The sequence below is a fragment of the Equus asinus genome, chromosome 2, assembly GCF_041296235.1.
Source record: "Equus asinus isolate D_3611 breed Donkey chromosome 2, EquAss-T2T_v2, whole genome shotgun sequence".
Classification (NCBI taxonomy): domain Eukaryota; kingdom Metazoa; phylum Chordata; class Mammalia; order Perissodactyla; family Equidae; genus Equus; species Equus asinus.
In genome coordinates this window covers 164,334,683-164,361,904 of record NC_091791.1, presented here as the reverse complement: position 1 = coordinate 164,361,904, position 27,222 = coordinate 164,334,683, and the positions used below count along the sequence as shown (strand labels likewise).

General features: G+C 48.8%; 2 protein-coding genes across 11 annotated transcripts; one reads left to right on the top strand and one right to left on the bottom strand.

Moving 5' to 3' along the window:
• Positions 1–119: 119 nt before the first annotated feature.
• LOC106833308 (solute carrier family 12 member 3-like) lies at positions 120–15,545 on the bottom strand. 9 transcript variants are annotated; one of them, XM_070504006.1, is made up of 25 exons: positions 15,408–15,545; positions 14,760–14,936; positions 13,583–13,863; positions 13,060–13,135; positions 12,873–12,968; positions 12,639–12,778; positions 12,357–12,473; positions 11,427–11,538; positions 10,961–11,091; positions 10,797–10,881; positions 10,287–10,438; positions 9,944–10,051; positions 9,307–9,430; positions 8,888–8,989; positions 8,596–8,751; positions 8,408–8,433; positions 7,344–7,466; positions 7,156–7,262; positions 6,892–6,974; positions 5,965–6,051; positions 5,619–5,730; positions 5,386–5,472; positions 4,846–4,987; positions 4,680–4,747; positions 120–4,565 (listed from the first exon to the last, which is right to left on the bottom strand). In XM_070504006.1, exons 3-25 carry the CDS (start codon positions 13,838–13,840, stop codon positions 4,424–4,426), a joined length of 2,634 nt encoding a protein of 877 aa, XP_070360107.1. In that variant the 5' UTR covers positions 13,841–13,863; positions 14,760–14,936; positions 15,408–15,545; the 3' UTR covers positions 120–4,423. The 9 variants fall into 9 exon arrangements, with proteins under 9 accessions (XP_070360107.1, XP_070360112.1, XP_070360115.1 ...); XM_070504011.1 differs by lacking the exon at positions 13,583–13,863 and adding an exon at positions 13,286–13,417; XM_070504014.1 differs by lacking the exons at positions 12,873–12,968; positions 13,583–13,863 and adding an exon at positions 13,286–13,417.
• KLHL33 (kelch like family member 33) lies at positions 15,425–24,247 on the top strand. Of its 2 annotated transcripts, XM_014844494.3 has the most exons (5): positions 15,425–16,169; positions 20,094–21,018; positions 21,134–21,301; positions 21,409–21,957; positions 22,925–24,247. In XM_014844494.3, the coding sequence occupies exons 1-5, from the start codon at positions 15,425–15,427 to the stop codon at positions 22,932–22,934; spliced, it is 2,397 nt and encodes a 798-aa protein (XP_014699980.2). In that variant the 3' UTR covers positions 22,935–24,247. The 2 variants fall into 2 exon arrangements, with proteins under 2 accessions (XP_014699980.2, XP_014699981.2); XM_014844495.3 differs by lacking the exon at positions 22,925–24,247 and having other exon boundaries at positions 21,409–22,885.
• Positions 24,248–27,222: the final 2,975 nt, after the last annotated feature.

Below are 27,222 nucleotides of genomic sequence, written 5' to 3'. Positions count from 1 at the left end.
ATATAGAGTTGGCACTGGATAAATCCTTGTTGACGAGGTGACTGGATAAAGAGGCAGGGGTCAGAGCAGCATCCTGGCCGACTGCAGGTAGCCTTGGGGGCTACTGTTCTGCAGATAAGATTGATCTTAGGTACTATTCTAACATCCCCTTAATAATGGTATTATGATATGATAACTAATATTTTAGTATCAGGCCTTGTGCTAACTGCTTTACATTCATCACCTCATTTAAATTCTTTGAAGTAGGTACTCAGGACTTCCCTCAAAATAGCCTGGAGCCAGGTCTAATTTCACACTAATTGATAGCTCAAGAGTAAAACTGTTCCTTCTCCACACACTTACCCCTCACACGCTTGCATTGGCAGGTTGGAGCAGGGGCCCAGCCTCCCTCCCACCCACAACTAGCAGAACTAATCTCATCATGCCCTTATCTTGTTTACGTCAGTCACCACAAGAAGCCTGAACCACCTGCCCCCTCTCATCTTTTACACTCTAATAACCATTGCTCTCCACCCACTTTTTTGTCCCCATCCACCTCCCTCTTCCAGCTTCTGAAATTCTTTGCTGTCTGAAGTAATAGCCAGTCATTAGCAAAATTCCCTATATCCTCAACCTCTTCTCTGAATGTTCTCTCTACATTCCTACTCTGAGCCCTTGTTTTCCCTGAGGACGCTGCTTCTCCTGCCCCCTCTAGTGGTAGTGGTTTCTCTCGTACTTATTGTACCACTGGGCCTGGAGGCAGTTTCCTCATTATTTTCAAACTGTTCTCTCTTATCCCTAAAACACATCCGTTTTGAAACATGTCATTAGACTATACTGCGCCAATACCACTCCTGTCATAGATCCTGATGATTTTAATATCCATGTAGATCATCCTTCTAACACTCTGGTCTTTCAGTTCTTTGCTCCTTGGGTAATCTTGTCGTCTGCCCCTACTTCACCCACTCATTCCCTTGGTTATAATTTAGACCTACAGCTGCTTCATATCCCAGTCTCAAACATTCCACTCTCCTACCATTACCTCCTGTCTTTCCAGTTCATTCCCTTTAGTGCACTGAATCCAGCACTTCATCCCCTCACTAGGACCTACAATGAATCCATTGGTCTTCCTTCTTTTCCACTGCCATCATCCCCTACATGTCTTCATTCCCCTCTTCAGCTAAATTCCAGTCGCAAGCATTTCATTGCAAACACTTATCTCCCTTGCCTCTCTTGCTTTTGTCATACTCAGCTCTTCACCTACTTTATGCCTAGACCCATGCAGCGGAAAGGGCTAGCAAAAAACAGCCAGGCTGACTTGTCTTTAAATTCATCGCCAAGAAACTTAAGTGGTCCTTTATGCTCCCTAGCAATATTCCCTAGTCCTTTCACTTGCCTTCTTTTCTGATAACTGTTTCATAACTTCTGACCCCTCAAATCTCCACCATCTCTCCCCATTCTCACTCTTACTTGGTTCCTATTTCAATGAGAAAATAGAAACAATCAGAAAATGTTCAGGGGCTGGCCCTGTGGCCGAGTGGTTAAGTTTGTGCGCTCTGCTGCACCCGGCCCAGTGTTTCGTTGGTTTGAATCCTGGGCGCGGACATGGCACTGCTCATCAAACCACGCTGAGGTGGTGTCCCACATGCCACAACTAGAAGGACCCACAACGAAGCATAAACACCTATGTACTTGGGGCTTTAGGGAGAAAAAGGAAAAGAATAAAATCTTTAAAAAAAAAAAAAAGAAAATGTTCATAAGCTCCCACCACTACATCCAACCACCTTCCAGGATTTACAGACATACACTCTGCTTCCTTCTTGTTATTATAAATGAATAGTTCTCAACAGGGCTGATTTTGCTCCCCAGAGGGCATTTGGTTGTCACAACTGGGAGGCAGTGCTACTGGGTAGAGGCCAGGGATGCTAAAAAACAGAAAGCTTAGAACGGTCCCTGACAACAAAGAATTATCTGAGCTCAAGTGTTACTGGTGTCAAGGTTGAGAAACCCTGCCGTAGACAAACTGTCGATGCTTTTGTACAGAAACTTTTGCAGTAGATCCCATCCTCTAGCTTTTAAAGGACATCTCAACGATTCTCCCTTCTTTCCTGTAGAGTCAGAATTTCCCTTTCTCTCCTGGATCTTCCTATCAGCACACAAATATACTATCATTTTCCTGATCTTACAAATATATAAACCTCTCCATCCCATTTCCCCTTCCAGCTGTTCCCCATTTTTCTGCTCCATTTTACAGCAAAACGTCTTAAAAGAGTTGCCTCTAGTTCTTCTTTACCAAGACTGTCCTTACCACGGTCACCAGTGACTTGCACAAACCTAAATCTAATGGCACGTTCTGCTTCATCTTACATAGGCTATCAGTAGCATTTGACACTCCCTCTTTGAAACATTTTCTTTCCTTGGCTTTAGGACATATTCTCTGGTTTGCCTCCTAGCTTACTGACTGCTCTTTCTTAGTCTCCTTTGCAGGTTTCTCCTCATCTCCACAACCGATTAACTCTCTAGAGTTCAATCCTTGGACTGTGTCTCTACACACATGCCTGCAGTGATTCCATCCAGCCTTATACATTAAAACCATTTCAGTGTGGATGACTCCCAGTTTTTCAGCTCCAACCTGGATTTCTGTCCTGACTAGCTGCCTGTTGGCATCTGCACTTAGATGCCTAATAGGCATCTCAAATTTAACATATACAAAATTGAACTTAACTTTCTCCCCAGCTTACTGCTACAGTCCTATTTCAGTTCATGACAACGCTATCCTTCTAGTTGTTCATATCAAAGCACCTCGGTATTATCTTTGACAGCTCTCTTTCATCTCTTCCAATTTATGAAATCACATTGACTTTACCTTCAGAATATATCCAGAGTCCCTTCTCACTTCCACTACTGCCACCCGAGACCAAGCCAGAATTATCTATTTGCAAGATTATTACAGTAGCTGGTCTTTCTGCTTCCACCACTGCCCATGTATAGTCAGTTCTCAACCCAGCAGCCAGAATGAATAGTGTTAAGATGGAAGCCAGATTATGTCACTCTTCTGCTCAAAATCCTGCTTTTTCCTATATCAGAGTGAACACTAGAGCTCTTTAAAGGTCTGTGAGACTCTCCATGATCCGCCCCACCCTGTCCCACTTACTGCTTTGACCTCATTTTCTGCAACTCACCTTGTTCACTCTGCTCTAGCAACACTGGCCTTTTTGTTTGTCCTTAAACAGTGAAGGGGTGCCGACCCCTCAGGGTCTTTATACTTGTCACTCCCTCTCCTTGGAAGGCTCTTCCCTCTGGTATAGCTCACTCCATCAGGGTCTTTAAGTCTTTGTTCAACTTTTTTTCTCTTTAATGAGGCCTTCCTGACAACCCTACTTAAAATTGCATTCCCCCAGCACTTTCTAGGCCCTTTCTCTGTTTTATTTCTCTTTATTGCACTTAACACCTAATGTAATAGTTTTATTTATTAGTGTTCACTCCCATTGGAATATAAACTGCACACGAGGAGGAGATTTTTCTCATGTTTTGTTCATTGCCATATCCTCTCCCAGTACTTAGAATAGTCTTGCACATAGTAGACATTCAATTAGTGTTTGATGAATGATGAATAAGTTGCTGGGGAAGTAAACCAAAAAGATAGTCAAAGAACTATACTGTAAGACTTGGGCCAAAAAATAATTGGAATTATATGAGCTTGGGAAAAGAATAGGTTTCTGACATCTTACTAAGTAGAAAGTGGCAATAAACACTTTTCATTTATAAAAGATAGACACCTAAATGGGTTGAAAATGTGGGAAGACATGGAGGTTTAAAGTCAGAAACTATGGGATGGAAGATAGAAAGAAGATAAAGTCTGGGCCTGGCCCCACGGCTGAGTGGTTAAGTTCACATGCTCTGCTTCGGTGGCCCAGGGTTTTGCTGGTTCGGATCCTGGGCTCGGACATGGCACTGCTCATCAGGCCATGCTGAGGCGGCATCCCACATACCACAACTAGAAGGACCCACAACTAAAATTATACAACTGTACCGGGAGGCTTTGGGGAAAAAAAGGAACAATAAAACCTTAAAAAAAAAAAAAAAAAAGAAGATAAAGTCCTCTCCTTGAATATATTTGAGAACAGGAATGATCTCTTTGTTTAAGCTTGGAGAGTTAATTTTATAAATGGGCAGCAAGTATGTGATTACACATTAGCCTCAGGTTTTCATTTGTAAATTTTTATTAATATTAAGGGGTGGAATGGATCTTGGAGGGAGGACCTTCTTTAGCACTGTAGCCCCAGTTCATATTGCTTAGTAGGGGAGTTCTCTCATCAGGGAGCTTTGGGCTCTTGCTTAAGGATTTCCAAGGATAGCCTCAAAGTTTATGTAGCCAAGAGACATAGCTCCTTGAGTCCTAAATTGTGGACTCCTGCTCCTAGCTCAGTCTCTCCTAAGTCTCTTACTGGCAGTACGTGGTCAGCAAGTCCTGCTGTTTTCCATGAATGAAGGCAATGGGGGATGTGAGGCCCCTGGACAGCATCTCCAGCCAGGTCATGTAGAGGGCCCCAGGGCAGGCTGACCGAGGGATCAGAGGTAGGCTCCTGTTGTGGAAGGCAGTGTGAGGGATAGAACCTGTTCCTCAGCTTATCTAGTCATCAGACTAGACCTTCCCCTGGGATCTACACCCCTGCAGTTTGGAATTCTCCCAGACTCACATGACTATGAGGGCAGCGTCCTGGGAATATTGCCGTAGGACTTCATGAAGACACATGTGCCACTCCGACTACGTGGTTAGGAAGAACAAGCAGAGGACAAGGTGGGTGCCGTTATCAGTTCCTACTCTGGGACAATTGCCCCACTGCTGGCCCTGTTCCTATATACCTGCTTTTGGTTCGCCTGCAGGTCCTGCTCAGAGATGTAGCCTGAAGGAGCAGGAGTATTGAGAGAGGTAGATTCCAGGTTCCCCTTTGGTGGTGGCTTCTGCAACCAGTGTAAGGCCACCAAGTCTTCGAAAGCCTTTTGGCTGCAGAGAAAGGAAACCCCAGATTGATTCAGCAAGAAGCAGAGAGTATCTGTTGTCCCCTGAAATTTCTGTGCTCAGGGATTTAGGAACAATAGGGCTTCTTCACTCTTCGGTTTTTCTTTGTTTTGTTGCCTAAACTCTTGGATTTCTTCCAAAATGGTAACCAGAAACCCATTCAGATGTAGGTAGAGACTACAGCTACTCTTGCCCCCCAGCCAGAACTCCTCACTGCGGTCCTCTTTCGTCAGACTTCAGCCCATCCTCCCTCTCTCCCCTTCTTCTTGCCAGAATATTCAGTTCAGTTATAGCTTTTCTGACACTTGCTCCTTTAGGTTCTTAGCTGTGAAGAAGGAAGACAGGAAGGGAAGAGGCGTATGGGGTAGGGGGTTGGTCCTGACCTTGTCTCTTGAGGTTTGCCCGTGAGCTCAGGTAGTACAGTCACATGTTGGAAGCCAAGGCTGAACCTTCTGAGGAGGGAATGTATCCTAGGGCAAGACAAGAGAGGAAATGGACATTTTGCCTACATTTCCCAGCACCTTTCCTATCCTTCCATCTGTAGCAAGTGGCCCAATACCCTCCCCTCCCCTTCCTGTCTTTAGGCCATAACCTTCGGTTTTCGTGAAGTGCTCACTCTTTGTGTTTATCCTCTAGCTGCTCACGGGGGCTGCTCACAAAAACTCGCACAGGACATCGAGCCCATTTTTGTGTGTGTGTCAGTAGATAGGGGATCAGCATAGTCAGCCCTGTGAAGATAAGAGGAGAGGAGATGGGCAGCCTCCCTGCCTGCCTTCTCTTGGGAACTGGGAAAGGGAGCAAAGTGTGAAGGCCTCCGAAATGGGAGGAGGGCACTGGGTACTTTGTAAATGCAGTTTGTTCTGAAGTCCTCCCTGGTGTTTATGTCCCCATCCTCCCTTTCCTGTTCTCCCCTGGAACTTGGAGAGGAATTGGGGCTTTTTAGGGAGCCAGAGAGTCCCTACCTCCGTCGTCACTGAGCCAGTACACATCCACTGTCCGCCAGCCCTGCCTGGACTGGAACAGGGTTTGAGGCTGCCGGTGTAAGGATACTGCCCAAGAAGAGAGAGGAAAAGAATAAGACAAACTCCTTATCCAGCTGAGTGATTGCTCCCAATTCAATATCATACCTTCCCCTCCCAGAAGAAAATTGTTGCTATCCCAGAGAAATGTCATGTGGCTTCTCTCTCCATTGACTAACCACACACCCTTTTCTGTTCCCTTTACTGGGTGCCTATTTATTCTCTTCCCCACTCCCTATTTCCCCTAAAACAGGATCTGTTTTAGGATTGGCCTCCTCTCCCTTCTGAGAATCCATTCCTATGGAATCAGAAAAGCTTGGGTTTACTGGGAAAGGTGGGGGGTATGACACAAAACAATGTTGTCTTTTTGCATCCTTTCTCAAGCCGCCCATTCAGTGCAGACACCCCAAGTGCAAGCTAGTTAGATGTGAGGTACTACCAGAATTGGGGTAGTGCCAGAAACCCTGCTCTGGAATTGGGCCACCCCCTCCTGGTCACATCCACCCTGCTACTTTGTATCTTGTGATCCACATTTCTGCCACCTGAATTGAGAAGATATCTTTAAAGCTTTCCCCCAGCTCCTAAGCAAAATTCATTTTGCTCACATTCTGGTCCCTGATTCTCTTCGGTCTCAAGCCTTGGTAACTAAACAAATGGACTTGCCTCCTGTGTCTGTCTTTGAGAGCCAATTTCTGTACCTCCTACACCTTATCCTTTTCTTAGGCTTACCCTTTTTTTTTTTAACTTTCAGGTGTACATCATAATATATTTCAAATTCTGTGTAGATTACATCATGTTAACCACCCAAAGACTAATTCCAATCCATCACCACAGATGTGTGCCTAATCAGGCCCACCTTTTTTGACTCACCTTGAGCTTGATGTTGGGTAGCCGGGCTTAAGCCCCCTGGCATCCTTAAGATGCAGACACCATAGTTGTAGTCCAAGGCATCACTTTATGGGGGTAAAAAAAGGAGATTAGGAACAAGAGCTGAAGAGAGGGGAGCTCCCCTTCTTGGGGACACAGGTACTCCTGGGTCATTGGAGGGAAGGGGGCTTCACCATGATGATATTTCCTCCTCCTCTGGTTCCTGACCATCTGTAAGCCCATCTTCACCTTCCTCCCAGCACTTACTGTAGAATGCCGACATAGTCTTCCACAGCTGATATCTGCACCTCCTGCCAATTTTGCTTATATCCCAAAACCAGCAAATTGGGCTTCAGTTGGCCCAAACCTGCAACCTAACAGGAGAGGCAATGAGGAAAGAAGGGAATATAGTACCTTGGGCAGGGGTGACAAGTGATGAAGTTTGGCAGGCTGACCTGCATGAGGCTCTGGGCCCCAGACCGTAGCCTGGGGGCAGATATGACTGTATAGAATGAACGAATCTTCCGGACATTTAACCAGTTGACATGATTCTCAGACTCTTGAATGGCTTGGGGCTCCTAAGAGGGGGAGGCAGAAATGTAGACTAGGGACTGTCCCTTCCTTAAGGCATCCTTCTGCCGCCCCTCACTGCTCTCCAAGTTCTCTGAGCTCCCGATCAACATACCTGTTGATCTCCCCTTTCTCTTCCCTCTAGCCTAAAGCCTTGAACCTCAGTCCCCTCCCACCGAGAGGCCATTCCCACTTCGCTCACCAAGACCACATTCCCACAGATCATGAGACTCATTTTCTTGGTGAGGGCACCCACAAAATCCACCAAGGCTGGACGCTGGCTAGGGGGGCCAGTTAGCACTAGGCACTGTGGCCTATGGAGACGAAGGCAGGGATGATGTTCAGAGCAGTGATCTTCCCCATTGGGGGATTTTCGGGAGAAACCAAGAGTATTAGAGAGGCTTCTCCATCTCACAGCATGATGAGGGGAGCTGGGAATCCTGATTCCTGTGGCATCTGTCCTGCCATGGAGTACCCCCTCCTTAGGGAACCCTGCTCTCTCTACCCTACTAGAATGTTGTTCCCTTCCTTTGCCTCCAGGTTTTAGGAAGCTGGTTTCCTTTTATGTCTATAGCAGGAATTGCAAACTCAAAAGCCTGCAAGAACCAGTCTTATAACATCAAAGAATAAAGTAGGCCAAGTGGGAACAGTGGCAAACTGGAGAGCACCTGCCCTGACCCATGGGACAGCAGCTACTTGACTCCAGCCAAGTATGTCATGTGGTGTGAAGGCCCAGGACTACCAGATGCATATTAAATTTTGGCAATCAATTTTAAAAATTGTAAATGCTGTCCAATCTGAACAAAACTCATTTGCAGGCAAAATCCAATCCAGAGGCCACCAGTTTTGAACCTCTGGTCTAGAGACTCCCTCACCGGAAGTTCTTGACGTGGTCCTGCACATTGGTCAGGCTCACTAAGTAGGACAGCGCCATACGATAGGTGCCCACCTGGACCGAAGAGCCCCTGTTCACATCTGTGCAGAGGAAGGGATGGTGCAGAATGATTAGAGGTGGGGCCTCACTTGTCAGGAAGGAGAGGAAACAAGGTTTACTATTGGTAGTTCTGGGCTTCTTACGGGGTCAGCCTCACTGTAGGTCACTCCCTCATTCCCTTACCCACCTGCCCGCTCACTCACCAGGTTTCTTATGGAAAGCATAGAACAGCAGCAGAAGGATAAGCAACACAGCAATGAGTGCTGCCCACCAGTTGAGGAGGAACATGATGAGCAGGCAGAGCAGAGAGCCCAGAAGGGAGAGCCAGGGACTATACCAGCAGAAGGAAGGGCGCCAGCCTGCAGGGGAGAGTGAATGCAGCCCATCCCTTATCTAAGCCTCACTACCACCCACCCTTGCACCCCAAGGATGTTCCTTCAACCCTTCGAGGTCCTCCCAGCCTTGGGCCTGACCCCAACACCTGCCCATACTAACCAGGCGACTGGCTAAGGAAGGCGTGGAAACAGCCGAAGTTAACAAGGGCATAGGAGCAGAGGTAAAAGTTGGAGATGATGGCAGCAATGGTGTTCAGATCACCTTTGGGAGAGATGAAAGGTCAGAAGGTCAGTCTCCAAACTGGAGCCATGGGATCCAGGTCTGAAGAGTCAAGGACATCATCTTCTGGCTTCCCTTTCCCCACAATCTCTATTCCCTAGTCCCCACTCCACCTTCCACACACACCACCACCACCACCACCACCACCAAGTTAGCAGATGTTTCCACCCACTATCATGACTAGAGAGATAGAAAAGCTTTAGAGTCAGGCCCTAAAAGCCAAAGGTAGGGCAGTGGAGGGCATGAGGGGACAGGTGATTAATGAAGCCACATGTAGGGGGTGGAGGAGAAATACTCACCAGTAAGGATGAAACCTACAGCAATGAGAAAGGTGAACAGATAGCCTCGCAGAGGTTCATGCTTCTTGCCATAGCCTTTCCCGAAAAAGCCAATGACTGGATACAGTTTATCCTGGCACAGCCACTATAAGAAAGCATGATCATTGGGGGAGGGTCCCAGGGAGAGGGAGAATGAGGAGCCCCCTACTACTCTAAAGAGGCGAGAGAGAGTGGGGAGCACAGAGGGAAGAGATGAGGGAGCTTAGGGGTCTTAACAGGAAGAAACGATAGAGGAGTAGCGGGAGACCCTCAGAATGTGGGATGGGAAAAACAGAGAAAGGAGGCAGATGGAAGAGTGACATCCTCCCCAGATTTTGCCTTGATTTTCAGGCAAATCCCCCAGTGGCATGGTCCAGAGGGTAGTTTCTTTGGTATGTTTTCCATCTTCTTCTCTGAATTTCCTGTGTGAGCTTGGATCCTCTCTTAAACACCAGCCAAACACCGTCATCTCCATCTCCCTAAGTCACCATCTAACTCGTGGTTTGCTGAGACTGAGCCTTCTTTTGCTCCTCCCCCAAAAATTATATTTTTGAGGTGGCCCTGTCTGCTTACATTCTTTCCTTTCTCCCCCAAGCCTCTTGGTAAGATGCTAACTAACCTGGAAGACTTTGGGGGCTGAAACAAAGCAGGAAAGGGCAGAGGACAGTGCGGCACAGAAGACTCCAGCAGACGTCAGGGGGCTGAAGGCAGACACCATGCTCATGGCCTGAGGAGAGGGCAGGCAGAGGCAGAAATCAGTGCATTCCAGAAGCAATGCATTCCACCCATGTTTTCCTCTAGCTTTCCTAGAATTTTCAGGGCATATGAATTTTATTCCATTTTTGAAGGTTTTACCCCACCGACACGAATCCACTTATGTCATTACTGTTTTTGAGCATCCACCCTGCCAGGCAATGGGCTAGATAAGATTCATCTGCCTACTCGTCACCTCGTTCACTCACCTGGTAGTGATTAGAGAGCCCATAGAGGCAGGACCCTCGTTCTCGACAACTGCTGAAATCCCAACCATACTGGCACTCTGGCCTCAGGCAGCTCCCATTCCACACACCCATGTCAGTCATATTTCCTGAAGCATCTCGAATCATACAGGAGCCTGAAAATGAGATTGAGGACACACTCCTTCATGGGGAGAGACCCCCATTCCAAAGCAGTAGGACTATCTAGGTACTACCAGTGCCAAAGAGGGGAATGGAAATGTGTGCATGAGTGGGGCACCAAATTTGAGAATCAAAGAACACCATAAAATTCATTAATGATATGAGGGATGGGGAGAAATGGTGAAGGAAGATGCGGCGAGGGGGGGGGGGGCAGCACTACCAGCATGTAAACTACTTTTAATGTGACTGATGAATGCCTCTTGCTCATTTCATCACTATACCCTAGCCCCTCAGAGAGGCAGAAACCAGAGCTCCAGGCCATTCTGCACAGAAGGCAGGCGTAGAGGGCCTTACCAATGGTGGCAGAGATGCCCAGGTAGGAGAGTGTGGTCCACATGATAGCAAGGAGGGTTCCTTTGGGGATAGCTGTAGCAGGATCCTGGGAACAAAAGTTGAACCGTTAGTGGAGACAGAAAAGGGGAGACAGAGTGTGCTCTGTGCCTGGACATGTTTCTCACCTTGAGATCCTCTGAGATATTGGTCCCAGTGAGTAACCCAGTGGCTGAGGAGAAGAAGATGGAAAACATACCAAAGAAACTACCCTCTGGACCACACCACTGAGGGACCATATTTTCCAATAAAATGCTTCCTACATAAAAGAACAGAGAGAAAAGATGGGATTTTAAGGAGCACCTCCTGGCTTCCCTTCATTCATCCAAGGTCATTACCCTTCCACTCAGTTTGGAGTTAGTGACTTAGGTTAGGCTGGGAAGAATAAGGGAATTTTGTAAACTAGCCACCCCAGGGACTTACAGGACTCTGAATGGTGTGACGTTCAACTTGCAAATGACATAAAGAATCAGAAGTCAAGGGGTCTTTTCTGAAGAGGTTTGGGCTAATGAGGTCCCCTGCTCCAAGGGGAGGTAACATTCTGAGGTTTCATTCCCTTTCATACATTTCTCAGCCAGCTTCTCACCGTCTAACCTTGGTACCCAAAGAAGCCAGTGGCTTGTCGGCTGGGGTTTGTGGGAAGGAGTGTCCCCAGCAGGTAGTTGATAAAAGAGAGGAGGATCAAGAAGAAGAAGATAATTTGGGCCTGGAGTACCATGGGTGAGAAAAAAAAAAAAGAGAGAGAGAGAGAGAGAGAGAAATGTGAGTAGAAGAGGAGAAGTAATTACTCCTCCAGCTCCTCATTCCTCAGTCTCCTTGTCTCGTCTTCACTCTCCTCTTCAGCCTCCAGTTCCCTTTCCCACCAGCCTCTTCCCATAAAAGAGTCTGGCGAAATGGGTGTCCTTTTCCTTCTTGCTTCAAACTACAAAGTGTCCCTTCCCATGCCAGAGGGATGAATCTCAAGATTGTAAATATCTGGGAGCAAGAAAAAGGGCATTTCTCATCTAGCAGTCTTGTCTAGTGCTCAGCCCAACAGATCGTCAGAATGAGCCTGGTGGTGCAGCAGTTAAGTGCACACGTTCTGCTTGGGCGGCTGGAGTTCGCCGGCCCAGATCCCGGGTGTGAACATATGCACTGCTTGTCAAGCCATGCTGTGGCAGGCGTCCCACACATAAAGCAGAGGAAGATAGACACAGATGTTAGCTCAGGGACAATCTTCCTCAGCAAAAAGAGGAGGATTGGCAGCAGATGTTAGCTCAGGGCTAATCTTCCTCAAAAAAAAAAGTGGAAAAAAACAAAAAAATATGAGTTCTCCTTATTTTCCCTTTGAAGAACTGATATGTGGAGATTCTCCCAGGAGAACTGTCTAGCTTCAGGTCTGGGTCCCTCTAAATCTGCTCTGCCAGGTACACACACACACACACCCCCCTACATCTCCCCACATTTGGCCCTTCCCAGATCTGTTCAGCTCTCACCACAACCCCCTCAGCCTTCTCGCCCCCACCTCGATTCTCCTGCACCTGCCTTAGACTCCCACTCCACACTGGCCAGTGCCACGCCCAGAAGGATGGTCACGATCACCATGCCCACCACCTGCAACTCATTTTCTGGATCTATGTTCAGCAGCTGCACCTTGTGGTCCTGGAGGGGCAGAACACAGGGTGGGTCACAGAGACTCTGTTGGCTGATTTGATGCCTCCATTTGATTCTTAAAATGACTTGCCCAGGCTGGAGTCACAAAAAGTGCAGGCTGAGTGGTCAGCCAACTTGAAAAGAGGGTGCACCAAGGGAGAGGATGGGCATTACCCGGAGCAGATCCAAAAGGGTCTCCGCGAAGCCCACTGTGTGCATAGCCACAGCTACCGAGCTGGCAAAAGCGAAGATGATCCCGATGGAACCGCCAAGCTCTGGACCCAGGCTGCGTGAGATCAGGAAGGACTTGCTACCTGAGAGGAGAGGAAAGCGGAGCCAGTCTGTGGTCTCAGCAATTCGTTACAGGACTGGGAGCCCTGAGAGAGAGCATTGTTGCAACAAACGCACCAGCCTTGACTTTGCTGTTGGTGGAGATGGCTGAGATAGACATGCCGGTGATAGCAGTGACTGAAGCCGAGAGCAGGATAATGAGCCATGTGAGCCCTGCGGTGGGCATGGGAATGGGGCTCCTTTAATTTATTCAGGCTGTGCCCAGAATCCCTTCCTACTGGCCGGCAGAGTCCTGGGCTCATACCTATGCCTGCCTGAGCGGTGATCCAAGGCAGCCGTAGATAGAGGATGACACTCCACATGTGGAGCATGCAGCGGATCTAGGGGAGCAGGGTGGTCAGGAAGGAGCTGAGGTTACCCTCAGCCCCCTCCTCTCTCCCTCAGCTGTGCCCTCCTCTCCTCTGGAGTGAGGTTCACTCTCCCCAGCCTAGATCCCCATCCTTTGGAAACCCTGAGCTCCCATCCGTTACCATGACTCCCATGACCCAGCCCTAGCATAGTGGGGCCTTGCCAGGCCTGGCTCCCGAATTCTCCGAATCATCTTGGGAGTGTGGCTGGGTGCAAGGCTCCTCTGCAGAGGTGGAAGCCACACTACTCCCTGGCTGAGAGAGACAGCACAGAGCAGCTGAGATGCCAAGACCCCTCCCCAGCCCCCTTATCAGCAACCAGAAGGACCACTAATAGACCTGGAGGTGCTATGGCGGGAGGTCAGACCCAAGGCTTTAATGGAGGGTGGACATGGCCCAGAATAGCAGGTTTTATCCAACCTTCGGGGGTTCACCGCGGGGCATGCATCTTTCGGTGGTGTTGCTGTGCAGAGCCTCCAGAGACAAGCAGCTGCAGCAGAGCCATCCTAGGACCATAGACCTGGCATAGAACCCAGAGCTTGGTCCAGTGTCCTTGTCCTTGTAGGTGAGGCAAGGGCAGAGGCTGCACTTAGGTGAGTCTCTGCCAGACGGCTGTTCCTCCTCTTCCTGGTGGAAGCTCAAGGTGCTGGCCTTATAGTCTCTCTGCTGGGAGGCCATAAGAAGAGTCTGAAATGTCCAAACTGGGGGAGCGGGTGCAGAGGCTGGTCACTATGCAGGACAACCACAGGCTGCCTCTCTCTGTCGAACCATTTCGGGGAGTGCACCCACAGGTTGGGCTCACCCCGAAAATGCTACTCAGGGTCGGAGAGGGTATCCCAGTGTCCAATGGAGAACGGGGACAGCTCCGAAAGCAAGAGGCCTGCTGCTGTGCGGAGCAAGCCACTTTCTCACCCCTCCCCTACCCAGATGCCACTCCTCTCACCTGAGCTGTGAGGAACAATCTTGCTTCACCCCCTGGTTAAGTCTGCTTGTTGAGTCAATCTATCCAGCCTGGACTAGCCTTTTTACAGGCCAGGGAATCCACCTCTAGCAGTCCTTGGCCTGTCCTACATCCGTGGGAGAGGGGAGGGAAAGGGTATCGCCGCTCCCTTCCCATAAATTCCTTCCTGGAACTGCAGGGAAAGTGATTGCCCGGATTTAGGGGGTCTCAGGATAAAAGCTGTTGTTCCTGGTAGAGGAAGTGGCCGTTGGTGTCCTGCCTCAAACAGTGAGAAGGCTTGCGCGCCCCCAGCCCATCCAGTCCAGGACTCTCGTCCCTCAGCAGCTGAGATAATCTGCACTTTCCATTATCTGGTCCTCCTCCCAGCGACCAAGGTGAGAGACAACTCCAGGCTCTTCTGAAGACACAGGTTTGGGTTTAGCTATCTCACCTCGGGACAGGGAGGAAACTACACGCTGGATGTGGGTCACCTAGGGTCAGTAGCCCTGATCCCTGCCCCTTTACCTCCCCCTGCCTCCGCCCTTAGGTGGACCCAACCGGGTTACGTTTGCGTTTCCCGTCGGTACTATATTGTCCGCTCCAGGGTCCCAGCTTTATCGTGCACAGAAAAATGGACAGTCAAAGCCCAGGACTGACCCAAAACACAGGCGTCGCTCCTATCGCCCCACGTTCTTGAGGGTCTGCAGAGTGTGGACTCTCTTTACCCGCTCCCTTTAGCCGGGTCAGGTGAACGAAGCCTTTCTGGCCTGGCTCCCTCCATCCGATCCCCACATCCTCCTTGGCCTGCGAATTTGCCTCGCTCAGCACCATGACCTACAGGTGGAAGGGGGGAGGAGGTCGTCTCCGGACGGGGCCCAAGGGATTAGGTGTCAGAGTTCGGGCACCCGGAGCACAGCCCCTAGCCCGCCAGCGCCAGCTATAATTAGCTGGGTGAGGCTACTGACCCGGCTGTGGAGTGAGTTCCCTCTGCCTCGTGGTCCAAAGCAGAGCAGGCTCCAGTGAGAGGGCAAGTGGAACGAAGGTGACAATTAGGATGGGGGCAAGATGGGAGGGGTACGCCCCCGGGTACCGGATCTTTACACATGCTTCTTGCACTCTTCACTGCACCTCGTGAACCCCGTAGTTGCACTGTATAGCCTAGCTGCTAGACCTTAGAATGGGGTGGGGGGAGGGGGAGGGGGTGAAGTAGGGAGAGGGACTAACACGTCCCTGGGCTGGAGGCAGGGGTTCCTCTGGCCTCTGTGGGTCCAGCTGTGACCCCCCTCCTCTATTTCCTCTCCTCACCTGCAGCAACCCGGGTCATGAGCGTCTCAGGCTCGGCACATCGTCCCTCGGACCCGGCGAGCGTCTCTCTTCCGGTCCAGAAAGACGGCCTTGGCCCCCCTTTGCCCGCCGCGAGAACCCCGTCCTGGCCTCCTTCCCCGGACGAGGATCCCGGTTTGCCCCCCTTTCCTCTGGAACAGCCTGGCCCCAGGCCCATGGCCGCGGGGAACCTTCCCTCTCCAGCCTTGTCGCTAGAGGAAGAAGAGGATGAGGACGAAGAAGACGCGGAGGAGCCCGAGGGGCTGCGCAGCGAGGAGCATCCGAGTCAGTTTTTCGCGGAGGCACAGCGGCTGCGAGAGCAGAGGCTGTTGCTGGACGAAGAGGTGTCAGTCGGTGGGCGAGTGTACGGGGTGCATCGGGTGATCTTGGCCGCAGTTAGCAGCCTCTTCCAAGACAGGCTGCTGGGCAGCGGAGATCCGCTATCCCCCTTCAGCCTCGACGTGGCCCCCGGGGCCTGGGAGGCCGTGCTGACCTTTGCCTATGAGGGGGTGCTGGGCCCCGCCCCGCTGGGGGATGTGCTGGTCGCCGCCGAGGTCCTGGGAGCGCCCCGGGTGAAAGCTGCGGCCCAGTGGAGACACGAGGGGGCTGGAAGCGCCCGGGAAGATGAAAAGCAGCCCAGTCAGGCAGAGGAGCTGAGGGAGAACCTGCGCAGCATCGAGCTCCTATACCAAGAGGGCGTCGGGTGTGACCTGGAGCTGGAGGCAGGCGGCTGCCGGCTGCGGGGTGAGGGCCTGCGGGGCATTACATTACTGTAGGTGCATGTGCTACCGGAATGGTGTGTGCTAGCAGCCGGTGGTTTGATCCCTATCATGGTGGTTTTGATCCCTACTGCAGTCAGAATTTCCCTAGGGTAGCCTTTGGTGTCTCTCCTGACTCATTGAGAGTGGGGCATGCGCGGCTGAGTTGTTTTCCTCGCACTGACAGAATTAGGCTGACCTTCCACGCTATCGCTTTTCCTGCGCCCAGTAACGGGGGATTTCCATCCAGCTGGCTGGAGTTAAGGATATAGTCCATGCCAGTTGAACAAGCAGAAAGTGATTGACTCAAACAGGGATTAACCAAAGGCCCTTCTTGACATCTTCTATTTAGGACACAGGAAAAGCCAGAGGAACACAGTGGAAAAACCTCAGAGTTGTTCTTTCACCTAAGTGCACTTGACACCATGGCGGGCATGGGTCCTACCGCTAATGAGCAAGGTCCGCTACTGTTTTGCCAGAATCTTAAGGCCACCAGGCCATAGCACTTTGAAGTTAATTCAACTCATCACTAGGAACGCTAAGGAGGGTTTAATAAGTTGAATATTACTCAGATTTTACCAACACTTAATGAGGCACGAGCTACCAGGAATTTTTACACATGCCACATCTTTTAATTCTCACTGAAAACTAGTGAGGTAGGTACCATTATCCCTAGGTGCAGATAAAGAACATTAAACTCAGGGATGTTAGCTGGTCAGAACCAGGATACAAACCCACATCCACTAGCCCAGTCTGCTTTCACGAGGCCATGCATTGCCTCCTATGCAGCCAAACCAAAGACACATAAGACCTGGCAAATGAAGTCGAAATGCAGACACACAATGTTTAACACTAAAAGAGATTAGTTTAGAGATTATCTAGCTCAGTTCTTAAACTTTATTGGTCAAGAAATCAGACTTTAAGACATGTCCAAAGTCACATAGCGACTGCTCATTAGAGGAATGGCTGGGACCCAAAGTGCATCTGGGACTCTCAGAAGGAAAAGCAGCCTGTCTTGGCCACCTTGGGCTACTGTAACAAAAATGCCATAGACTGGGTGGTGTCACAGTGGAGATTTATTTCTCACAGTTTGGGAGGCTGGAAGTCCAAAATCAGGGTGCCAGTGTGGTCAGGTTCTTGTTAGGGTCCTCTTCCTGGTTTGCAGAGGGCCATCTTTTAAGTCTGTCCTCACATGGGGGAGAGAGAGATGATCTCTCTCATGTCTCTTCTTTTAAGGGCACTAATCCCATTCATGAGGGCTCCGCTCTCACACCTAATTACCTCCTAAAGCCCCCCCTACAAATACCATCACATTGGGGATTAGGGCTTCAAAGTATGAATTTGGGCGGGGGGGGGGACACTAACATTCAGCCCGTAGCAGATCTCTAAAGTGTTTGTTATCATTTCTGATAGCACTAGATGGAGGGAGAATTTAAAATTTCATAGTTATAAAATTCTCACTGGGGTTTGGAATTTAAACATACTTATATCACTGCTTTCATTTCCCTAAGAAATGTTCCAACTTAATGGTGTGAACCTGTCACTTAAAATTCTAGGGAAAAATGATGAGTAAGATGGGAAATACAAGTGGTTGTGAGCCTGCTCGCTGTTGGCTCTGAGCTATAGGTTGATCAATGATCTGGAAGATGAGATGGCTTACCTTCTTTGAGAAATGAAGATTTTCTCAGGCAATGTATATTTGAAAGCTGTCTCTGATGTCTACTACTTGGGAAGCACCAAGCAACTATCTACTGCTTAAAAAGACAACAGAAAGCCGCATCGACATCACCTGCCCTTTGAGAGAGGCAAATGTGCCACAACTGGTCAAAGCAGCCTGAGGTTCATAAGCCTCACTGGGAGCTTGGCCCTGTGTGACCTGCCCGAGAGGACTTCTAGCAGCATTTCCCCCCCTTTTTATTATAAAGCATTTCAAACATGTAACAAACTACAGAGAAAATTAAGAACACCCAAACACCCATCACCCAGACTTGACAATTAACATTTTACTATATTTGTTTCATCTCTTTAAAAGTGTGTGTCTCTTTAAAAGAGGGCATTTTTGGGGCTAGCCCCGTGGCCGAGTGGTTAAGTTCGCGCGCTCCGCTGCAGGTGGCCCACTGTTTCGGTGGTTCGGGTCCTGGGTGCGGACATGGCCCTGCTCATCGAACCACGCTGAGGTGGCGTCCCACATGCCACAACTAGAAGGACCCACAATGAAGAATATACAACTATGTACCGGGGGGCTTTGGGGAGAAAAGGAAAAAAATAAAATCTTTGAAAAAAAAAAAAGAGGACATTTTCTCATATAACTACCATACCTTTATCACATCTAACGAAGTTAACAATAATTCCTTAGTATTTCCTGATCCACATTGACATTTTCCAAAATTGAACTTGTTCAAAAAATGTCTCTTAGAGTTGGTTTGCTCACCACAGGAGCCAATCAAGGACTCTGCTGTACTCAGATGTACATCCCTTAAGTTTCCTCTACTCTTTTTTTTTTTTTAAAGATTGGCACCTCAGCTAACAACTGTTGCCAGTGTTCTTCTTCCTCCCCAAAGCCCCCAGCACACAGTTGTATATTCTAGTTGTGAGTGCCTCTGGTTGTGCTATGTAGGATGCCGCCTCAGCATGGTCTGATGAGCGGTGCCATGTCCGTGCCCAGAATCCGAACCAGCGAAACCCTGGGCCACCCAAGTGGAGCGCAGGAACTTAACCACTCGGCCATGTGGCCAGCCCCTCCACTACCTTTGTATTGTTCTCTCTCCCTGTTTTTATGACTTATTGAAGAAACAAGGTTAGTTATCCTATAGAATGCTCCGTTTTCTAGATTTATATGCGTTTTCCCTCATGGTTTTGTTTAACTTGTTTCTTTAGCCTCTCAATCTCCTATAAACTTGAATTTAGATCTAAAGCTTTGATAAGATTTAGGTTAAGTATTTTGGTGAGAATTCTCTGTACTTGATGCCAAGTACCTCAAACCGAGTTACATTAGGAAGCACATGAGGTCTAATTGTTTAACAGCGTTTGTTAATAGGACAGTTTCCATGTCATGAGCACCAAGCATATGAGCAGGGTACTGATAAACAAGTGTGCTCATTGCAGCCTGACATCAGCGACAGTGGATGATGAAGATCTGCCCGGATAGCCTCTGCATGGGAAGAGAAACTAGATTACTTCCTTTCTCTAGGATTCAGTTTCTTTATCTTAAAAGAAGCAATTGAACTAGATAATGTTGAAGGTTTCCGACTAAAAATGTCATGATTCCATGAACTATACTGAGATGAAGAGAAGAGTCTGCAGAGAAAAGCTAGAATACATGGGAAATCTTAAGCATTAAATCTTGGGCAAGAGGAGATGGCAGTTAGTTGAGGTCAGGCCACAGCCATTCCCAAGTATGCTACCACTTTCTGAGTAAAATCTAAGAATGGCTGATGTCAGTGTCTCTTACATTGTAAAGGAAAGAACTATATTCTGTGTACAATATGGAGAGACCTATATAAGTTGCACATTAGTCTTTGCAGTTTATTTTGTACCCCTTTTAGCAAATGCTGTCTATAACATCTTTTCACCTTGATCCATCAAGACTCTTTTTCCAATTGACCTGGATGAAAAAGACTAAAGCAATGTTTATCAAAGTGTCTTCAGGCAACTAACATGAGAATCATACAGGGTACTTGAAAATGTTAAAATACAAATTCCCAGGGTCTCCATCCAGACCTACTGAATTAGAATCATGGGCATGGGTCCCTGAAACCTGCATTTGAACAAGCACCCCATGGTATCCTGATGCACACCACAGTTTGGCCTGTGGCCTTAGGTGGTTGGACCAAAATTGGGGTTGTGAAGTTGGGCTAGTGCCTAGCAGTTTGCAACACTCTGAATTCCCCTCTGCTTCTTCCTCTTGCAGTGCACCGAGCAGCCCTGGCCTGTGGCAGCGAGTTCTTTGGCGCCATGCTCCTGAGCGGGATGAGGGAATCTCAGGGCACAGAGGTGTCTCTGCACACCATCTCTGCCCAAGACCTGCGACTGCTTGTCTCTTTTGCCTACTCTGGGGTTGTGCGGGCAAGGTGGCCAGGACTGCTGAGAGCTGCCCAGGCTGCTCTGCAGTACCAGAGCTCTTCCTGCTTGGCCCTGTGCCAGAAAGCCTTGGCACGGGGCCTCAGCCCAGCCCGTTGCCTGGCTCTGTTCCCCATGGCAGAAGCCCCTGGGTTTGAAAGGCTGTGGAGGAAAGCCCATCACTACCTCCTCACCCACATGCCCGCTGTGGCTTTGTGCCCCACTTTCCCTTCTTTACCGGCTGCCTTCCTGGCTGAGCTGCTGGACAGCGACGAGCTACACGTGCAGGAGGAGTTTGAGGCCTTTGTGGCTGCACGGTGTTGGCTAGCTGCCAACCCTGAGACCCAGGAGTCAGAAGCCAAGGCCCTGCTTCGATGTGTCCGCTTTGGCCGTATGTCCACCAGGGAGCTGCGGAGGGTCAGGGCAGCCGGGCTGCCTCCATCCCTGCCCCCAGACTTGCTGCATCAGCTGATGGTGGAGGCTGAAGTTCCAGGTCAAGAGAGGCGGAGGGAGCCTGACCAGGCACTGGTAGTGATCGGTGGGGATGGACTCAGATCAGACATGGCCATGAGACAGCCATCCCGAGGAGTGTGGTGGGCCCGGGCCTTCTGCTGCGGCGTGGGACTGGTTCGAACTGTGGAGTGGGGGCGGCTGCCTGCCCTGCCTGCCCCAGGGCGCTTCCGGCATGGGGCTGCAAGCCTGGCAGGAAGTGAACTCTACGTGTGTGGGGGACAGGATTTCTACAGCCACGCCAACACCCTGGCTACAACTCTCAGGTATGGGCCCCTGAGAGTGACAGGCCCCAAGGTGGGCAGCTGAGGGAAATTGCTGGCCCAGGCAACCACAGACTCAAAGGGTCACTCTTCCTATCTCTTGTCCTGCTGTATCCAGGTGGGACCCCAGTCAAGGGGACTGGGAGGAGAAGGCACCTTTGTGCCAGGCTCGGAGCTTGTTTCCCCTGGTCGTGCTGGATGGACTACTTTATGCCCTCGGTGGACGAGACAATGGTGTTGCCCTGAACTCTGTGGAGACCTATAACCCTAAGCTCAATGTCTGGAGGTGAGCAGGGGAGGGGTGTTTCTAAGCTTCAGGGAGAGAGTAGGGGTTTTGGAAGAGAAGGAGAGTTGAAGATGATTGTTGCCTGATCATGTTCCTGTTCTCCTTAGGCCGGCACCTGTGCTTCCTGCACCATGCTTTGCCCATGCAGCTGCAGTTTTGGAGGGCCGATTGTACGTGAGCGGTGGCTGCAGCGGGACTGGCCAATACCTGGGCTCATTGCTGCACTATGACCCCAAACTTGAGAAGCCGGGGACACTTCTGAGCCCCATGGGGGTACCTCGGGCTGGCCATGTCATGGCTGCTCTGGGTGGGCGGCTGTATGTAGCAGGTGGGCTAGGTGAGACTGGGGACCTGCTGAGCTTCGAGGCCTATGAACTAAGGACTGATAGCTGGACTCACCTGGCACCCCTACCCTCCCCCCATGTGGGGGCTGCAGGTGCTGTGCTGCAGGGGGAGCTACTGGTGCTGGGGGGCTACAGCCACCGTACTTATGCCCCCTCCCACCTTATCCATGCTTATTGTCCTGGCCTGGGCCGATGGCTCTGCCTGGGAACTCTGCCAAGGCCTCGGGCTGAGATGCCTGCCTGCATCCTGACACTGCCCACTGTGCAGCACATAGCCTTGGTTCCGACGGGCCACGAAACAAAACCTGCTGGGTGAGTGGGGAGTGGCAGAGGATGGGGGGAGGAAATGTTGAGAAACATCATGAGAGAAGGACAGAGATTATGGGGAGAAAAAGAGAAGGCTTTATTCATGATAGTATTTTATTCTAGCACAGTGCTTTCCAACTCGTAAACTGCTTTTGTATATATGATCTTCACTGAGAAAAAGGTGGCTCCAGAATTCCCGGGGAAAGGGCACTGGGGGAGAGGATGCAGCTGAATACTTAGGTAAAGAGAGGAGCCCCAGGAGCAACTCCATGAGGTTTACGGGCCCTGACATGACTCTTGGTGGGGAAAGTGCATCCAGCTGGAAAGACAGTCAAGAAGCTCCAGTAACCAAGGTGTAGGGGCCATGAGAAGACAGTCAGAAAAATGATTCTGACCCATGGATCAAGGAGGAAAAGGTGGAAACGCCATCCACAAAAGAGTTTGAGGAACGTAGGGGGAAGGACTGCACTTGCTGAGCCCTTCACTTTGCCAGGACTCACTTCTTGCTGTTCTCCAATCCCTGGGACACCTAAACCCTCTGGACAGTATTCTTTCTCACGTGACTCGTGGGCCCAGTCTAGCACTTCCTCAGCCCAGACACTGCAGGCTGTCCCTAAGAGCCTCTTGGTTTTCAATCTGAGGCAGAAGTTCCCATCTGGACATGGCACAGCATAGGGACCTGAGATGCCAGGCTGACGAGGTGGAAGCACTGCACATGGGGAAGATGAGGAGGGCAGAGGCAAAGGACGAAGGCGCCCATGGTAGGAAAGGGATGATACGAGGTTTGTGGGAACAGAGTGGAAGAAGTCAGAAGCCTGACTGGCTTCTTTCCTTCTCTTTGGGGTGAATTGAGGGATCAGGAGTGAAAACAGGACAGTTGTGGTGGGAAGTCCTAAGTTGTGGGAGGAAGCGGTGGAGAGAAGAGTGAGAGGCAGAGAAGACCCAGAAAATCTGTTTTCTCCCTTTCTTCCAGAGTATGGTGAATCCATTTCCCTTGTTCTTGGCCAGGGAAGGTTGAATCAGATGCCTCCTCCATCCTGCTCTTCCTTTCTCCATCCTGCTCTTCCTTTTTTTTTTTTTTTCTTCTTTCTTTTCTCTTCTCCTTTTTCCCCTCACAGTTTTAGTTACCTACTATTCAGGGACTATATGAGGCACTAGGGGTACAAAGGTCAGAGAGCTCCTGATCAGCAGACAGACTTGTAAACAAATACAAGTCTTACCGTGGGCTTAGAGGTATGGACACTTACCTCACACCCGTCATACATCAGACTTAGAGGTATGAGAGCCCAGAGGATCGAGGAGTGAACTCTGCCTAGGGAAAGCTTCTGTTAGGGAAGGCATCATCAATTAGGGCCATTTGAACTGGATTTTGAAGGCTGCCTGGAAACTCACTTGTTAGAGCAGAAGGAAGGCATTCCAGTCAGAGAAAAGAAGCAAGTGGGGCATGTAGTGCCCTGTATCTCCATAGCAAGGAGGAAGTCAGTATTCCAGAGGTTCTTCAGCGAATTCTGCTCCTGTTGTCAGCCTACTGTCTTCTCTGGGGCCTTTCTGAAGACAATGGCTTTCACTTAACAATTGTTTGTTCCCTCCCTCCACAAGTCCCCTAAATCTTTCCTATCTGGTAGTTTCATTTCTGACCCCTGAGCAGCTCAGGGCAAAGAAGGGCCAGTTCTTTATTTTCGTTTTTTAAGGATTTTTTCACTTTTCCTTCTTCTCCCCAAAGCCCCCCAGTACATAGTTGTATATATATATATTTTTCTTAGTTGTGGGTCCTTCTAGTTGTGGTACGTGGGACGCCACCTCAACACGGCCTGATGAGCGGTGCTAGGTCCGCACCCAGGATTCAAACCAGTAAAACCCTGGGCCGCCAAAGCAGAGCGCAAGAACTTAACCACGGGGCCAGCCCCAGGCCAGTTCTTTGTATGGGTCAATTTGCTATTACCATCATTTATTAAGATTCTTATGCTCCTAAAGATGAGATGAAGGAGCCTCCCTTGCACCTTTCTTCATCTTGGCCCTGGAGGTGCTTGACATGTTTTTGTGTATTTGTTTGAGATTTCAATATTGTATTAAGTTTTTTTTCTGTATCTTTGTTTAAGAACATAGTTGAAAATGAGGAGGGGTAAGTAGGATATATAAGAGAAAAGAGAAGAAAGATTGAAGAAGACAGGGAAGAAGGAAATTGGAGGCATTGAGAAACTACGATGATTGAGTCTTTAGGGTGAACTCCTATGAACATGTTCACTGTGATTTGTACACAATGACAGGCTTAAATAAAGGTTTCACCATGATTGAATCATTCTTGTCTGACTTTCTCTATTATAAAAATCATTCAAACTCCCCTGTAATTTGGCTCCTGTCTCCACTGCACTACTGAAATCACCCTCCCTCATTGTCACCAGGACCTACTTCTCATCAAATCAAATGATCTAAGGCCATCTTCATTCTCCTTCATCTTTCTGCAGGAATTGACTGGCTTGAAAACTGGCTCTTTCCCTAAAAATTTCTCCTTCCCTGGCTCCAGAGGTAGCACACTCTCTTGGGCCCTCTCTTCTTTCTCCAATGCAAAGAGGTGGCAGAAAGCCTAATCGTAGTGTCCAAGAAGGTGTGGTTCCAACCCAGGTGGAGCTGACAGCCCAGGGTTGAAAAGTATGCAGATGGGGGTAGTTAGTTGCAGAAGTCTCTAGCTTTTGTTATTTAGTTTTTAAATTGAAGATGGAGTGAGAAGAGAGGAGGAGGTCTCTGATTTGAAGCAGAACACTAATCAGTGGTCTATTCTTCAGTCGGAGGAGCCTGATATAGGCCAAGAAACAAGTTGGGACGCTAGCCAAGTGGACTGAGATTCAGAGTAGTATTTTGACCCCAGAAGGAGAATGGAGTGAGAATCAGGAATTGGGGCAGAAACCATTCCAACAGAGTAGGCAATCATGGCAATCCAGGAATTAGGCCACTGTTTGGTGAGTGTTAGAGGCCCAGGATTCTTGTCTTTGGTCAATCAGATAATGAGCCAAGGTGTTTTAGACACTTACCTCCTAGCTTCCCTCAAACTCTTCCTTCAACCTCCTTTGTGGGTGTGGGTGGAATTTCTACTATGGCTCCCATCTTTTCAAGATTGACTCAGGAACTGGAGAGGACTGGTCACACAGGTTAATTTTTAGTATCAGTAAGCGCATTGCCTATGTGGGTCCTTTATCTCCTATCCCTAATTCTGGCTTGTCCATGTTCTTCTATCTTGCTCTATGCTCCTCCTCACCTCTCCTCTATCTCAAGCCTTAATAACTCACCTAGGTTCTAGTTTGACTTTTTTCATCAGCTTTCACGTCCACTTGGATGTACCACTATCATTAGTTCAGACTCATCATGCTTTGCTGACACCATCATTTTCCCTAGTAATCACCTCACGCTTTTCTCCCCTAATCTTTTTTCTTCTCTTGACTCATCATGTAATTCTGACCTATTGAAATAGAAACCTAATTGGTCTCTTCTCCCAGTATTTTCTCTGTCAAATACACTATATAGATTATGTCCCAGACACCTGAGAGATTGATAGCAGAAACATTTTAAATGAAAAAAAAAACAAAAACAGGAGGGTAAAAATCACATGAAAATCCTACTAGGTGCAAAACCAATCACCATTATTTACCCAGACAGACAGTCTGGGCTGTAAAACCAACAATGTCCAACCAAAGGAGTGAAAAACTGTACAGAAAGATTGTTTAATAGAATCGTGGACTTTCAGATTCAGAGATTTTGGAGATCATGTAATTCAAACCCTTCTTTATACAGTGTAGGAAGCCAAGGCAAGTGCCACCATCTGGATAATGAAGAGGAAGGTTTTTCAAGAGGGCAGTCTCCAAGTAACTCATCTGTCATCAGGACCAAGAATGTTATTGTAGGGGCCGGCCCGGTGATGCAGCGGTTAAGTTCGCATGTTCCACTTCAGTGACCCAGGGTTTGCCAGTTCGGATCCCGGGTGCAGACATGGCACCACTTGGCAAGCCATGCTGTGGCAGGCATCCCACATATAAAGTAGAGGAAGATGGGCACGGATGTTAGCTCAGGGCCAGTCTTCCTCAGCAAAAATAGGAGGATTGGCAGCAGATGGTAGCTCAGGGCTAATCTTCCTCAAAAAAAAAAAAATAATAATGTTATTGCAGTTGTGAGCCCCAGAGTTTGGGATAGTTCTAAGGACCTCTAGGCACACTTGGAAAAGTGTGCCCCAGTAGTCTGGAAATCAATTTCCCAAGCCCCATCCTTTTAGATCAGTGAGCTAGGTGATGCCAAACAAGGTGGGCAGTGTGCTGTAGTGACAGGCCCCTGAGACCATGAATGCCATATGGAGGATACAGGGTTTATCCCCAGCTACTCCAGCCTGGCATTGCTCCTGAGATAGGGATGTGGGTTTATTTGGACTCCAGCTGCCGCCAAGGCATTTAGGGGCCTAAAGTTCTTCTAAACGTACACCATCTTGACTCATCACCAGATGAGCAATGTGAACCCCAGTGCATGCATTTCAAGCACACTGTCACTGATGAAAGTGAACTCTCTCATAACAGAGGGAGCACTGCTTCTTTTAGATTATAGCTAACGTTCTTTAAGTGCTTGCTATGCGCCAGGCAGTATGCTAAGTGCTTTATGTACGTTATCTCATTTAAATGAGGTATGACCCATAAAAAGTGAGTGCTAGTATTATCCTCATTTTAGATAAGAAAACTGAAGCTCAGAGGAGTGAATTTACTCACCCAAGGTCACACTGTTTGTAAATGTTGAGCATATATTTAAACTCAGGTAGAAGGACTTCTGAGCCTGCTTTCTGTATTGTGCCACCTCTCCTATATAGATCCACCTCTATAGAGTGGCAGGCTTTATTCTTGAAACTCAGACTTGGACTCTACAAGTGGGAGCAATTAAGGGGGATAAATGGCATTGGAGGCTTAGAGACATGGTTCTGAGGAGTCGAACATCCAAATACTATAACACGTCCTCGCTGTGAATTTCAAAGAAGCTCAGCCAGAGAAAGGGATTCTTCCATCCAATAATCTGTTTCATTTAGTAGGATGTGTGGAGCCAGGGATTGTTTTGAGTATAATACACCAGGTGAAACTTTTCAAACGGAGGACCTTGACTGGCCCCTTTACCATATCAGCATCATCTATTCTTACTGCAGACTCAAGGACATCACTTGCTCCATTCAGGATTTATGAGACTATTTCCCTTATTCTGCAGCCTAGGTCACACAGCTCATCAATTACAGAGCAAAATTTAAACACA

What these genes read in the sequence shown, in the direction of transcription:
- LOC106833308 (XM_070504006.1), bottom strand. Translation starts at nt 13,840, where the DNA reads ATGGCCTCCCAGCAGAGAGACTATAAGGCCAGCACCTTGAGCTTCCAC. An exon ending in CCCTTTTGGATCTGCTCCGG is followed by an intron (nt 12,474 to 12,638) that starts GTAATGCCCATC and finishes CTGCCCCTCCAG; the next exon opens with GACCACAAGGTGCAGCTGCT. An exon ending in TGGCTTCTTTGGGTACCAAG is followed by an intron (nt 11,092 to 11,426) that starts GTTAGACGGTGA and finishes TCTTTTATGTAG; the next exon opens with GAAGCATTTTATTGGAAAAT.
- KLHL33 (XM_014844494.3), top strand. Translation starts at nt 15,425, where the DNA reads ATGAGCGTCTCAGGCTCGGCACATCGTCCCTCGGACCCGGCGAGCGTC. An exon ending in ACCCTGGCTACAACTCTCAG is followed by an intron (nt 21,019 to 21,133) that starts GTATGGGCCCCT and finishes TGCTGTATCCAG; the next exon opens with GTGGGACCCCAGTCAAGGGG. An exon ending in CCTAAGCTCAATGTCTGGAG is followed by an intron (nt 21,302 to 21,408) that starts GTGAGCAGGGGA and finishes TGTTCTCCTTAG; the next exon opens with GCCGGCACCTGTGCTTCCTG.